The 16422-nt window shown below is 37.2% G+C and overlaps 1 protein-coding gene across 7 annotated transcripts in view; it reads left to right on the top strand.

Moving 5' to 3' along the window:
• Nucleotides 1-16422, top strand: part of scn1ba (sodium channel, voltage-gated, type I, beta a) — a 35630-nt gene that overhangs the window by 7059 nt on the left and 12149 nt on the right. For 6 of the 7 annotated variants that reach the window (XM_061983066.2, XM_061983063.2, XM_061983062.2 and 3 more), the window contains one exon: nucleotides 13532-13698. In XM_061983066.2, coding sequence (XP_061839050.1) covers nucleotides 13532-13698 — 167 coding nt within the window. Of the gene's footprint in view, nucleotides 1-7655; nucleotides 7879-13531; nucleotides 13699-16422 lie in introns of all 7 variants that reach the window. The other variant, XM_061983069.2, reaches the window with a different exon arrangement.

The raw sequence follows: 16422 nt of genomic DNA, 5'->3' as shown, positions 1-16422 counted from the left end.
GTAATATGTCCGTTTATTTTGTTGTCTGAGGTCACACATCAGTTTATTTTTTGTCTGAGGTCATACATCAGTTTCTTTTGTTGTTGTATGAGGTCACATATCAGTTTAGTTTGTTGTCTGAGGTCATACAACAGTTTATTTTGTTGTTGTCTGAGGTCACACATCAGTTTAGTTTGTTGTCTGAGGTCACACATCAGTTTAGTTTGTTGTCTGAGGTAATATGTCTGTTTATTTTGTTGTCTGAGGTCACACATCAGTTTATTTTGTTGTCTGAGGTCATACATCAGTTTCTTTTGTTGTTGTATGAGGTCACATATCAGTTTATTTTGTTGTCTGAGGTCATACATCAGTTTTTGTTGTTGTATGAGGTCACACGTCCGTTTAGTTTGTTGTCTGAGGTCATCCAACAGTTTATTTTGTTGTTGTCTGAGGTCACACATCAGTTTATTTTGTTGTCTGAGGTCACACATCAGTTTAGTTTGTTATCTGAGGTAATATGTCTGTTTATTTTGTTGTCTGAGGTCATGTATCAGTTTCTTTTGTTGTTGTATGAGGTCACATATCAGTTTATTTTGTTGTCTGAGGTCACACAACAGTTTATTTGTGGTCTGATGTCACATATCGGTTTATTTTGTTGTCTGAGGTCACACATCAGTTTATTTGTTGTACGAGGTCACATATCAGTTTAGTTTGTTGTCTGAGGTCGAAATATTAGTTTATTATGTTGTCTGAGGTCATACATCAGTTTATTTGGTTGTCTGATGTCAAACATCAGTTTATTTGGTTTTCTGATGTCACACATTAGTTTATTGTGTTGCCGGAGGTCATATATCAGTTTATTTTGTTTTCTAAGGTCACACATCAGTTTATTTTGTTGTCTGAGGTCATACGTCAATTTATGTTATTGTTGTCTGAGGTCACACATCAGTTTATTTTGTTGTCTGAGTTCATACAACAGTTTATTTTGTGGTTGTCTGAGGTCACACATCAGTTTATTTTGTTGTCTGAGGTCATATATCGTTTTTTTTGTTGTCTGAGGTAATATGTCAGTTTATTTTGTTGTCTGAGGTCATACATCAGTTTGTTGTTGTTGTCTGAGGTCACACATCCGTTTAGTTTGTTGTCTGAGGTCATACAACAGTTTATTTTGTTGTTGTCTGAGGTCACACATCAGTTTAGTTTGTTGTCTGAGGTCACACATCAGTTTAGTTTGTTGTCTGAGGTAATATGTCAGTTTATTTTGTTGTCTGAGGTCATACATCAGTTTGTTGTTGTTGTCTGAGGTCACACATCCGTTTGGTTTGTTGTCTGAGGTCAAACAACAGTTTATTTTGTTGTTGTCTGAGGTCACACATCAGTTTAGTTTGTTGTCTGAGGTCACACATCAGTTTAGTTTGTTGTCTGAGGTAATATGTCCGTTTATTTTGTTGTCTGAGGTCACACATCAGTTTATTTTTTGTCTGAGGTCATACATCAGTTTCTTTTGTTGTTGTATGAGGTCACATATCAGTTTAGTTTGTTGTCTGAGGTCATACAACAGTTTATTTTGTTGTTGTCTGAGGTCACACATCAGTTTAGTTTGTTGTCTGAGGTCACACATCAGTTTAGTTTGTTGTCTGAGGTAATATGTCTGTTTATTTTGTTGTCTGAGGTCACACATCAGTTTAGTTTGTTGTCTGAGGTCATACATCAGTTTCTTTTGTTGTTGTATGAGGTCACATATCAGTTTATTTTGTTGTCTGAGGTCATACATCAGTTTTTGTTGTTGTATGAGGTCACACGTCCGTTTAGTTTGTTGTCTGAGGTCATCCAACAGTTTATTTTGTTGTTGTCTGAGGTCACACATCAGTTTATTTTGTTGTCTGAGGTCACACATCAGTTTAGTTTGTTATCTGAGGTAATATGTCTGTTTATTTTGTTGTCTGAGGTCATGTATCAGTTTCTTTTGTTGTTGTATGAGGTCACATATCAGTTTATTTTGTTGTCTGAGGTCACACAACAGTTTATTTGTGGTCTGATGTCACATATCGGTTTATTTTGTTGTCTGAGGTCACACATCAGTTTATTTGTTGTCCGAGGTCACATGTCAGTTTAGTTTGTTGTCTGAGGTCGAAATATTAGTTTATTATGTTGTCTGAGGTCATACATCAGTTTATGTGGTTGTCTGAGGTCACACATCAGTTTATTTGGTTTTCTGATGTCACACATTAGTTTATTGTGTTGTCGGAGGTCATACATCAGTTTATTTTGTTTTCTAAGGTCACACATCAGTTTATTTTGTTGTCTGAGGTCATACGTCAGTTTATTTTGTTGTTGTCTGAGGTCACACATCAGTTTATTTTGTTGTCTGAGTTCCTTTCAACAGTTTATTTTGTTGTTGTCTGAGGTCACACATCAGTTTAGTTTGTTGTCTGAGGTAATATGTCAGTTTATTTTGTTGTCTGAGGTCACACATCAGTTTATTTTGGTGTGTGAGGTCATACATCAGTTTATTTTGTTGTCTGAGGTCACACATCAGTTTATTTGGGCTACGCAGCCACTGATAAACGGGATTAGCGAGTACGGCACATTCCAGAATATCTGTTGCATAATCCTTCATGGATTACGCAATGGTGTGCTGACATAATTGCTGCAGTGTGCACAAACAGCATGCGGTTTTCTGCTTGTGTGTCAGAAACTGTTTCATCGCTGCCTCAGCTTCCCGACCTTTCACCTTTCTCAACCGCCCTGTCTTGACCTGAAACATCCTCCTAGACGACGACTTCTTGCACATCTTGTGTTTTCTCACTCCTCCATGATTAAAATCTTATCCTAATACGACGTACCATTTGAATTTCATTGGCTCTCAGCAATGACAGCTGGCGCAGCTTAAAGTGTAATTAAGGCCATCACGCCATATTTGGAGGGAAACAGAGACAATTTCACTAATTGGGGCGTCGATGAAAGAGAACGCTCGAAGAATAAAACAACTGTTTGGGTTCCTATGTATCACCTCTAGTGGCCACTGTTAGTATGACCCACCCGCAGAGTTCACCCGCTGTATTTTTGTTATGTTTTGTAAAAATGTCTTTGAAGATTTTAAATTTGCATGTTTATTTTTTATTTCACCCAATTGAATTAATTCAATAAAATTACATTTTATATTTATGTTTACTCGCCCAATATGAGACGCTTTTTGTTCTCGTTTCTTGTGTCGCAGCAACAACTTTGAACTGGTATGCATATGTGTGAGTGTTTGTGAGTGACAGGAAGAAAAGCTCTGTCACGCATGGGGAGAAGTGGTTTGCATGTGTATTTAAAACCTGTATAAATCTGTATTTCATACCAGTTTAAATTGTGGAAACAATTTTAAATGAATGGGGTACATTTTGAAAAATTGTGCCGGGCACTAGGACCATGCGCTCACCCAACTGGTATGGGAGTGGTTCCAGAGTCTTCCTGGGCGCACTGTTAGGGTTCAATCGAATGTATCGTCATTTTTACGTAGGCGTAAAGACTTTAAAAGAAACAACAACTGTGAGCATCCTGCATTTGCGTGATCGCCCTCCCAAATCTGTGAGGCTGGTAACTGGTAAAGACCTCTGGAAGGTATCCGTTTTTTCCTATAAATTGCTTTCTGGGTGTTCGTGGTGGCGTATAATACTACTTTAACCCCATTCATTCATTCATCGATTCATGCATCCATTGATTAATCTATTCTAACCCATTCATGTATCATAACACCCTTCATGCATTCATTAATTCATATATTCATCAATTTATCCATTCACTAACTTATTCTCACCTTACTCACCCATCCACCCATTCCTTCTGTCCTTCATTCATATGTTTCATTCATTTAATCATTGATTCATGCATCATTGATCTATTCTTTAACTCCCTTAATTTATTTTAACCTCATTCATCTATTCATTCATCCATCTATTTTAACTTCATTCATTCATTCATTCATTCATTCATCTATTCTAACGTCATTCATTCATTCGTCTATTCAAAAATCCATACACTTATCTACTCTAAACCTATTCATTCATCGATTCATGCATCAATTGATTCATCTATTCTAACCCCTTCATCTATTCGAACATCATTCATTCATATATTCATCCATTTATAAATTCATCCATCCATTTGTCTATTCTAACCTTATTCACCAATTCATTCATTCCTTCATACATTCATTCTTTCATGCTTTCATTCATTTAATTATTGATTCTTGCATCTACTGATTAATCTATTTTAACCCCGTTCATTATTCTAACATCATTCATCCATTAATTCATTAATTCATCCATCCATCGATTCATACATCTATTCATTCATCCTTACATCCGCACATTTATCTACTCTAACCCTATTCATGTATTCATCAATTCATGCATCCATTGATTCATCTATTATAATCCCATGTATTTAGTCTTATCTCATTCATTCATCCATCCAGCTATTTTAACTTGATTCATTCAGTCCAACATTCATTCAGTCATCCATTTTAACCACATTAATTAGATCATTCATCCATTGATTCGTTTATTTATTCATCCAGCTATTCATTCAGTCATTCATTCATTCGTCTATTCTAACCTCATTCATTCTTCCTTCCATTTACCTGTTAACCCTATTAACCCAGCCATTCATTCCTTCATTCGTGCAGTCACCATTGACTCATGCATCCATCGATTCATTATTTCTAACCCTGTTCATTTATTCTAACCTCATTCATCTATTAATTCATCCATTTTAACTTGATTCATTCAGTCATTCATTTATTTATCTATTCTAAACACATTCCATAATTCATTAATTGATTCGTTCATTGATTCATTCATCTATTTTAACTTTATTCATTCATTAATCATTTGTCTATTCTAACATCATTAATTCATATAATCATACATTCATCCTTCATTTATCTATTTGAACCCCATTTACCTATCCACCCATTCCTTCATCTATTATTGATTCATGCATCTTTTCTAAACCTATTCATTTATTATAATATGACCCCATTCATCCATCTATTTTAACTTTATTCATGCAGTCAGTCATTCATTCATTCATCCATTCTAACCACATTCATTAATTTAATTATTCATCCATTGATTCATTAATTTATTTGGGGACGGTTGGGAGAGTGGCCATGCCAGCAACCTGAGAGTTCTTGGTTTGATCCCCAGCTTCTGTGTGTGTGAATGGGTGAATGTGGTAAAAGTGCCAAAACGCTTTGAGTACCTTGAAGGTAGAAACGCGCTATACAAATATACCCCAACCCATTTTATTTATCTATTCATTCATCCATACATCCATATATTTATTTACTCTAACCCTATTCCTTCATTCATCCATCGATTCATGCATCGGCTGATTCATTTATTGTAACGCATTTACTCATTTTAACATCATCCATTCATTCATATATTCATCCATTGATCCATTCATTTGTCTATTCTAACCTTAGTCACCAAGCCGTTCATTCCTTCATTCTTTCATTCATAAATCCATGCATCCAATCCAGTTAATCTATTCTAACTCATTCATCTATTCTAACCTCATTCATTCATATATTCATACATTCATTCATTGATCTATTCTAACCGTATTCACCCATCTATTCATTCATTCATCAAAATTCAGATAAAATCTAACCGACAGTTTAGATACAATCATAGTAAGAAAAATATAGATAATATGTAAATAATTAAATTGGTTATTGGTTATTATAAACAAATACTATTTATTAAATGATGGTTATTATATACAAAAACTAGTTATTTTATATGGTTATTATATACAAATACTTATTATATGATGGTTATTATATACAAATACTGTTTATTAAATGATGGTTATTATATACAAATAGTAGTTATTATATGATGTTATTATATACACAAATACTGGTTATTATATGCTGGTTATTATATACAAATACTGGTTGATAAATGATGGTTATTATATACAAGAACTAGTTGTTTTATGATGTTATTATACACACATACTTATTATATGATGGTTATTATATAGAAATACTGTGTATTAAATGATGGTTATTACATACAAATACTAGTTATTATGTGATGTTATTATATACAAATACTGGTTATTATATGATGTTATTATATACAAATACTGGGTATTATATGCTGGTTATTATATACAAATACTGGTTATTAAATGATGGTTATTATATACAAAAACTATTTATTAAATGATGGTTATTATATACAAAAACTAGTTATTTTATATGGTTATTATATACAAATACTTATTATATGATATTATTATATACAAATACTGTTTATTAAATGGTGGTTATTATATACAAATAGTAGTTATTATATGATGTTATTATATACACAAATACTGGTTATTATATGCTGGTTATTATATACAAATACTGGTTGATAAATGATGGTTATTATATACAAGAACTAGTTGTTTTATGATGTTATTATACACACATACTTATTATATGATGGTTATTATATAGAAATACTGTGTATTAAATGATGGTTATTACATACAAATACTAGTTATTATGTGATGTTATTATATACAAATACTGGTTATTATATGATGTTATTATATACAAATACTGGTTATTAAATGATGGTTATTATATACAAAAACTATTTATTAAATGATGGTTATTATATACAAAAACTAGTTATTTTATATGGTTATTATATACAAATACTGGGTATTATATGCTGGTTATTATATACAAATACTGGTTATTAAATGATGGTTATTATATACAAAAACTATTTATTAAATGATGGTTATTATATACAAAAACTAGTTATTTTATATGGTCATTATATACAAATACCTATTATATGATATTATTATATACAAATACTGTTTATTAAATGGTGGTTATTATATACAAATAGTAGTTATTAAATGATGTTATTATATACACATACTGGTTATTATATGCTGGTTATTATATACAAATACTGGGTATTATATGCTGGGTATTATATACAAATACTGTTTATTAAATGATGGTTATTATATTCAAAAACTAGTTATTATATGATGTTATTATATACAAATACTTGTTATTATATGATGTTATTATATACAAATATTGGGTATTATATGCTGGTTATTATATACAAATACTAGTTCATTTATGATGGTTATTATATAGAAATATTGGTTATTCTATGATGTTATTATATACAAATACTAGTTATAATATGATGGTTATTATATAAAAATACTGGTTATTATATACAAATACTGGTTATTAAATGATGTTATTATATACAAATATTGGGTATTATATGCTGGTTATTATATACAAATACTAGTTAATTTATGATGGTTATTATATAGAAATACTGGTTATTCTATGATGGTTATTATATACAAATACTAGTTATTATATGATGGTTATTATATACAAATACTAGTTATTATATGATGGTTATTATATACAAATACCGGTTATTATATTTCTAACATTAGTTGGATGAGGGGTGGGTATGACGCTGTGTACGAGGGCATAGCCTTCACATACTGCACGTAGCAAAGATGGCGGCCCATAGAAAGCGGCGCCAAAGTTGTGATGTATGATTTGTGTTGTGTAACTTTCTCCTGGTCTGCTTACGGGCGTGTCCTCTTCTCTTCCCCTTTCTCTGCAGAGCCTCAACTTCTTCTTCCTCTCTCACCTCTTCTCGCTCTGTGCGCTCACCACACGTTCGCTAACGTCGTCCCTTTCACCTTCTCTTCTCGGTGCTTGCTTGAGTGCGTGCTTAGCCTGACCCCATGTGTGTCTCCTGTCCCCGAAGCGTGACCCCGGCGGGGGTCAAAGTTGAGGGTAGCAGGCCGTCATTGGCCGAGGCCTGCAGTGTGAGATGCTTGCAGGTGTGTAACTCTCGGCCGATGTGATGATGATGATGGCATATATAGACTCCCGCTTCTATATATGCGTGTGTGTGTGTCGCCGTCCAAATGGCGCACGGTGAGCAGCGGCGCTCTTTATTTCCCCTCAGTTTTGGCGCGATGGCGAAAATGGCGCCAAATGTGTCATGAAAGGAAATAAAAATGCAAGAAAAGATCTGCATGGAGCACATAAGGCGCACGGCGAGGCGCCTCTGTGGAGATGTAAGCAGCAAGCGTGAGAGCACCGTGCAACTGCGTCTTCATCTTTGGCCGCAGGAAAAACATGCCGTGCAAAAAATGGCGTGAAAAAAGTGGCGACAGAATGCACAAATGTGCAGGAAAAGTGTCCCTTCAAGATAAAACTCAGGGAAAACTAATACAAATGTATTTTTACGATTCATAAAAAATTATGAGGACTTCAATATACAGTATATATTTTCAAATGTGTCATACACAAAAACATGCACTATTAGGATTTTTTTTTTAAAATATATCCTATATACATTAAAGTATTTTTTCCGAAGTACATCTATTAAAGCCAAATTAAAAAATGTTTTTAATTATTTATTATTATTTTTATTATTTATTTTATTGTCTGAGGTCATACATCAGTTTATTTTGTTGTCTGAGGTCACACATCAGTTTATTTTGTTGTCTGAGGTCAAACATCAGTTTATTTTGTTGTCTGAGGTCACACATCAGTTTATTTTGTTGTCTGAGGTCATACATTAGTTTATTTTGTTGTCTGAGGTAGTAATATGTCAGTTTATTTTGTTGTCTGAGGTCATACATGAGTTTATTTTGTTGTCTGAGGTCATACATCAGTTTATTTTGTTGTCTGAGGTCATACATGAGTTTATTTTGTTGTCTGAGGTCATACATGAGTTTATTTTGTTGTCTGAGGTCACACATCAGTTTATTTTGTTGACTGAGGTAGTAATATGTCAGTTTATTTTGTTGTCTGAGGTCAAACATCAGTTTATTTTGTTGTCTGAGGTAGAAATATGTCAGTTTATTTTGTTGTCTAAGGTCACACATCAGTTTATTTTGTTGTCTGAGGTCACACATCAGTTTATTTTGTTGTCTGAGGTCACACATCAGTTTATTTTGTTGTCTGAGGTAGTAATATGTCAGTTTATTTTGTTGTCTGAGGTCACACATCAGTTTATTTTGTTGTCTGAGGTAGTAATATGTCAGTTTATTTTGTTGTCTGAGGTCACACATCAGTTTATTTTGTTGTCTGAGGTCACACATCAGTTTATTTTGTTGTCTGAGGTAGTAATATGTCAGTTTATTTTGTTGTCTGAGGTCACACATCAGTTTATTTTGTTGTCTGAGGTCATACAGTAGTTTATTTTGTTGTCTGAGGTAGTAATATGTCAGTTTATTTTGTTGTCTGAGGTCATACATCAGTTTATTTTGTTGTCTGAGGTCACACATCAGTTTATTTTGTTGTCTGAGGTCACACATCAGTTTATTTTGTTGTCTGAGGTAGTAATAATATGTCAGTTTATTTTATTGTCTGAGGCCACACATCAGTTTATTTTGTTGTCTGAGGTAGTAATATGTCAGTTTATTTTGTTGTCTGAGGTCACACATCAGTTTATTTTGTTGTCTGAGGTCACACATCAGTTTATTTTGTTGTCTGAGGTAGTAATATGTCAGTTTATTTTGTTGTCTGAGGTCACACATCAGTTTATTTTGTTGTCTGAGGTCACACATCAGTTTATTTTGTTGTCTGAGGTCACACATCAGTTTATTTTGTTGACTGAGGTAGTAATATGCCAGTTTATTTTGTTGTCTGAGGTCAAACATCAGTTTATTTTGTTGTCTGAGGTAGAAATATGTCAGTTTATTTTGTTGTCTGAGGTCACACATCAGTTTATTTTGTTGTCTGTGGTCACACATCAGTTTATTTTGTTGTCTGAGGTAGTAATATGTCAGTTTATTTTGTTGTCTGATGTCACACATCAGTTTATTTAGTTGTCTGAGGTAGTAAAATGTCAGTTTATTTTGTTGACTGAGGTCACACATCAGTTTATTTTGTTGTCTGAGGTAGTAATATGTCAGTTTATTTTGTTGTCTGTGGTCATACATCAGTTTAATATTATTGTTATTTTTATTATTATAAATAAGGGTGTTTATTTCACTTCCGATACCATTGTAGCCTTGAAAATTGAACCGGTACAATATCAGCATTAATACTTTTGTTATTTTGTAGAAATGTTTAATGGAGTAAAATTAATCAAACAGAGAACAATGGTAGCTATGAAAAAGACAAAACATTTTATTGTTAACAACTGGAATGGACGTATGCTTCTTTAAGTTGAATTGGAGTGGTATTTTTTGTGTGACAACTAATGGTCACAATAATTCATGATGTAAAGCTCATGATGCAATAAGTTGAACGATGCGGACACGTTTGTTGGTGATGCCTTCTAATACGGTCAAAACGGGGCAGGACTGCTTGTATCACACATGATATCACTCACACCTCAACACGCTGCAGGAGGGCTTGTATGGCACATGATATCACAGACAAGTAGACCCGCTGCAGAACTATTCATATTGCACATGATATCACACACAAGTCAACACGCTGCAGGACTGCTTGCATCGCACATGATATCACACACAAGTAAACATGCTGCAAGATTGGTTGTATCGCACATCATATCACACACTAGTAAACATGCTGCAGGACTGCTTGTATCGCACATGATATCACACACAAGTAAACATGCTGCAAGACTAGTTGTGTCGCATACAATAGCACACACAAGTAAACATGCTGCAGGACCGCTCGTATCGCATATGATATCCATCACATGTCCACACGCTGAGAGACTGCTTGTATCACACATGATATCACACACAAGTCAACAGATCGCAGGACTGCTCATATCGCACATGATATCACACACAAGTAAACACACTGCAGAACTACTCATATCGCACATGATATCACACACACAAGTAAACACGCTGCAGAACTACTCATGTCGCACATGATATCACACACAAGTCAACACGATGCAGGACTGCTTGCATCCCACATGATACCACACACACAAGTAAACAAGCTGCAGAACTACTCATGTCGCACATGATATCACACACAAGTCAACACGATGCAGGACTGCTTGCATCCCACATGATATCACACACAAGTAAACATGCTGCGGGACTGGTTGTATCGCACATCACAGCACACACACAAGTAAACATGCTCCAGGACTGCTTGCATTCCACATGATATCACACACAAGTAAACATGCTGCGGGACTGGTTGTATCGCACACGATAGCACACAAGTAAACATGCTGTAGGACTGCTCGTATCGCATATGATATCACGTACAATAAACACTTTGCAAGACTGCTTGTATCGCACATGATATTACACATAAGTAAACATGCTGCAGGACTGCTTGTATCGCATCTGATATCACATACAAGAAAAACACTGCAGGACTGCTTGTATCACACATGATATCCCACACAAGTAAACACATTGCAAGTCTGTTTATATCACACATGATATCACATGCAAATAAACACGCTGCAGGTCTTCTTGTATCGCACATGATGCCACACACAAGTAAACATGCTGTATGACTGGTTGTATCGCACATGATATCACACACAAGCAAACATGATGCAGGACTGCTTGTATCGCACATGATATCACCCACAATAAAAAATGCTGCAAGACTGCTTGTATCGCACATGATATCACACACAAGTAAACATGCTGCAATACTGATTGTATCGCACATGATATCACACACAAGTAAACACGCTGTATGACTGCTTGTATCGCACATGATATAACACACAAACACACTGCAGGGCTGTTTGCATCGGCACATGATATCACACACAAGTAAACATGCTGCAAGACTGCTTGTATCGCACATGATATCACACATAAAAAACACGCTGCAGTACTGCATGCATTGCTCATGATATCCCCACACACATCAACACGCCGCAGTACTGTTTGTATCACACATGATATCACACACAATTAAACACGCTGCAGGTCTGCTTATATCGCACATTATATCACACACACAAGTAAACACGCTGCAGGACTGCTTGTATCGCACATGATTTCCCACACACATCAACATGCTGCAGGACTGCTTGTATCGTACATGATATCACACACAAGTAAACATGCTGCAGGACTGCTTGTATCACACACAAGTAAACATGCTGCAAGACTGATTGTATCGCACATGATATCGCACACAAGTAAACAAGCCGCATGATTGCGTGTATTGCACATGGTATTACACACAAACACACTGCAGGACTGTTTGTATCGCACATGATATCACACACAAGTAAACATGCTGCAAGACTGCTTGTATCGCAAATTATATCACACATAAGAAACACGCTGCAGGACTGCATGTATTGCACATTATATCCCACACACATCAACACGCTGCAGGACTGTTTGTATCATACATGATATCACACACAAGTAAACATGCTGCAATAATTCTTGTATCGCACATGTTATCACACATAAGAAACACGCTGCAGGACTGCATGTATTGCACATGATATCCCACACACATCAACATGCTGCAGGACTGTTTGTATTGCACATGATATCACACACAAGTAAACATGCTGCGATAATTCTTGTATCGCACATGTTATCACACATAAGAAAAACGCTGCAGGACCGCATGTATTGCACATGATATCCCACACACATCAACACGCTGCAGGACTGTTTGTATCGTACATGATATCACACACAAGTAAACATGCTGCAATAATTCTTGTATCGCACATGTTATCACACATAAGAAACACGCTGCAGGACCGCATGTATTGCACATGATATCACACACAAGTAAACTTGCTGCAATAATTATTGTATCGCACATGTTATCACACATAAGAAACACGCTGCAGGACTGCATGTATTGCACATGATATCCCACACACATCAACACGCTGCAGGACTGTTTGTATCGCACACGATACCACACATATTTAAACACGCTGCAGGACTGCGTGTATCTCAGATGATATCACACACAACACTGTACAGGACTGCGTGTTTCGCAGATGATATCACACATGCAAGCACATATAATCGAATACTGTTTTTTGATGCCATTTGAGCGATGTCTGATATCAATAAATGATCGGGACGCCCCTGATTATGATATATTAAATGTTTTTCTTTACATACATACACAGAGTGTATAATACGTTGGTGTTATTATTTTTTATATCATGACATATCCAAACGCAGTAAAAAGAGAAATGAAGAAACAAAAAAAATGGAAACATGGGCATGAGGACTTAGTTTTCCCTGAGTGTGATCTTCCAAGCTGCTATGACGACATGAGCGTTTATTGACCTTCAACACCTGCCTAGTCGGCTCTGATCCTCCAGGACGCTCAGAAGGAGACGCAGTTGAGTTTGAAGAAGTGAACTGGTGACAAGAAGCACGCAAAAAAACAAGTGCACTTGGTAGTATGTGAGTACACGTTGTAGTATTTGAGTCTGCCTGCAATGACCTAGGGGTCATAACACAAGGTCAAGGTCACGTGTGCAAGGCGTGCGTCCATCTCACAGCGTGTCCGTCTGGTCGTCTCGCTCAGTGCTGGTGTGCAGCGGCGCCTGCGTGGAGGTGGACTCGGGCACGGAGGCGGTGGCCAATCTGGGCTTCAAGCTGGGCTGCATCTCCTGCAAGATGAGGGGGGAAGTGAAGGCCACGGCTTCTGTCACTTGGTTCTTCCAGGCCAGTGACGACGACGTCTCTTCTGAGGTGAGGCATGGTCACATGGTCACATGATCACATGGTCACATGGTCACATGGTCACTTGCAGGCACGTGCACACATAGGGCCCTATGGGTGCTTGAGCCCCTGCCCTTTTTGCCTCGTCTTAAAAAGTGCCCTCTGCCTGTGTGTGTGTTTTTTTTCTTTTTTTTTTTTTTTTCTTTGAACAACATTAATAAATTCCTGTCAGGGATGTAAAAAAAAACAGCGGTACAAAAACTCCACGTTTTCTTGTAATACCGGGTTGTTTGAGCCTGCCGCTTCCGCCAGAGAGAGAGAGAGAGAGAGGGCGAGTGAGTGAGTAAGTGAGAGGAGAGAGAGCCAACTGCGGCGCTGAGGAGACGTGACAGTGGAGCAACTTGAACCTGTGAGTTATGGTCTAGTCGCCGTCCACTTATTCAGCATCTAATATGGGTAATATTTCAGAAAAACGCTGTATTATTCTATTATTCAATGTGTCAGCTTCTGTTTTTGCCGGACGTCGGAGCACGGCACATCAAATCCGCACAGAGCAGAGCGGATCGTGCGGGACAGGAAGTAATGTACAAAATACAAAATAAAACACCGGGTTAATTTTCAAAATAAAATGCACTGTGTTTACGGCGGATCACATTTCTCTCACAGTAGAGGTTTAGATATAAAGTTTATAGTGACTTTGCTATTTCTGTGTGGCTTAACAAAATAATAATAATAATAACGATAATAAGAATAAGAATAAGAATAATGATAATGATGATGATGATGATAATAATAATAATAATAATAATAATCCATCCATCCATCCATCTTCTTCCGCTTATCCGAGGTCGGGTCGCGGGGGCAGCAGCCTAAGCAGGGAAGCCCAGACTTCCCTCTCCCCAGCCACTTCGTCCAGCTCCTCCCGGAGGATCCCGAGGCGTTCCCAGGCCAGCCGGGAGACATAGTCTTCCCAACGTGTCCTGGGTCTTCCCCGTGGCCTCCTACCGGTCGGACGTGCCCTAAACACCTCCCGAGGGAGGCGATCGGGTGGCATCCTGACCAGATGCCCGAACCACCTCATCTGGCTCCTCTCGATGTGGAGGAGCAGCGGCTTTACTTTGAGCTCCCCCCGGATGACAGAGCTTCTCACCCTATCTCTAAGGGAGAGCCCTGCCACCCGGCGGAGGAAACTCATTTCGGCCGCTTGTACCCGTGATCTTGTCCTTTCGGGCATAACCCAAAGCTCATGACCATAGGTGAGGATGGGAACGTAGATCGACCGGTAACTTGAGAGCCAACGGATCGATACAGCGTCCGCATTTCTGAAGACGCCGCACCGATCCGCCTGTCGATCTCACGATCCACTCTTCCCTCACTCGTGAACAAGACTCCGAGGTACTTGAACTCCTCCACTTGGGGCAGGGTCTCCTCCCCAACCCGAAGATGGCATTCCACCCTTTTCCGGGCGAGAACCATGGACTCGGACTTGGAGGTGCTGATTCTCATCCCATTATTATCATTATTATTATTATTATTATTATTAATAATAATAATTTCAGCATTCTGGGGATATAAGATGTAGGTTATCTGTTAGGAATATTACCATCTGTATTTAAACTTGATTTATGTTGATTATGCCTGCAGCACAATGCCAAAAAAAGAAAGGATACAGAAAAGGAAGGAGAAGGAGCGCCAGGAAGCAGCTAAGGGTAGCAGACCTCTTAATGCATAACTAAAACCAAGTACTAGCACCAGAATTGAAGAAAGACCACAGACCTCAGAAAGTGTCACACCTGAGAGAGAGGCAGAGACCTTAGAAGCAACACCTGAGAGAAAAGAGGCTTTAGATGCAACTCCTGACACAGAGGAAGCCATAGAAATCCCGGCAAATGTTGGGGAGGAAGAATCCACAGGAAGGGAGGCAGATGATACTACTGCAGAGGAAGCCATAGATGAGGGGGAAGTTGAAGGAGCTACAAGTGATGTAGGAGAAGAGGTCTTATCAAATATTGCAGTATAGTATAGTTGTATAGTTAGCTTCCTATTAGCAAATTTAATTTTACATTAATTTCCATATTGTGGAAAGGACCAAAAAAAAATGTCCTGCCCTTTTCTGACTTTGAGCCCCTGCCCCTCTATAATCATGTGCACGTCCCTGGTCACATGGTCACATGACCTCATCTTCCACTGCAAACTCAAGCCAGCACTGACGCCTTCTTTGTTTTTAGCGAAGGCTTTTGACGCAAATTAGTGGTCACTCGTCTACTTTCACATTTCATGCACTTAAATGCAGCAGGAAGCACTTAGACTGCTTCCTGTGTGTGTGTGTTGTGTGTGTGTGTGTGTGTGTGTGTGTGTGTGTGTGTGTGTGTGTGTGTGTGTGTGTGTGTGTGTGTGTGTGTGTGTGTGAGACACGTTTCATCATGTATTCATCATGTATTCATCACTTCGATGTTTGTTTTCAAAACACCAATGAAGTTAGAATAGATGAATCAATGGATGCATGAATTGATAAATGAATGAATAAATGACTGAGTGGTTGAATGAATGGAAGAATGTGAATAAGGTTAGAATAGACAAACGGATGAATGAATGAATGATGGATAAATGAATGAATAGATGAATGAGCGCGGTTAGAATAGATGAATGGGTGAAGTACTGAATAGATCATCGATGGATGAATGAATAGCCAGCTGATTGAGGTTGGAATAGATGAATGGTGAAGTACTGAATAGATCATCAATGGATGAATGA

The sequence above is a fragment of the Nerophis lumbriciformis genome, linkage group LG21 (genome assembly GCF_033978685.3).
Source record: "Nerophis lumbriciformis linkage group LG21, RoL_Nlum_v2.1, whole genome shotgun sequence".
NCBI lineage: Eukaryota > Metazoa > Chordata > Actinopteri > Syngnathiformes > Syngnathidae > Nerophis > Nerophis lumbriciformis.
The sequence above is the reverse complement of the archived record's forward strand: the minus strand, read 5'-3'. Positions and strand labels throughout refer to the sequence as shown.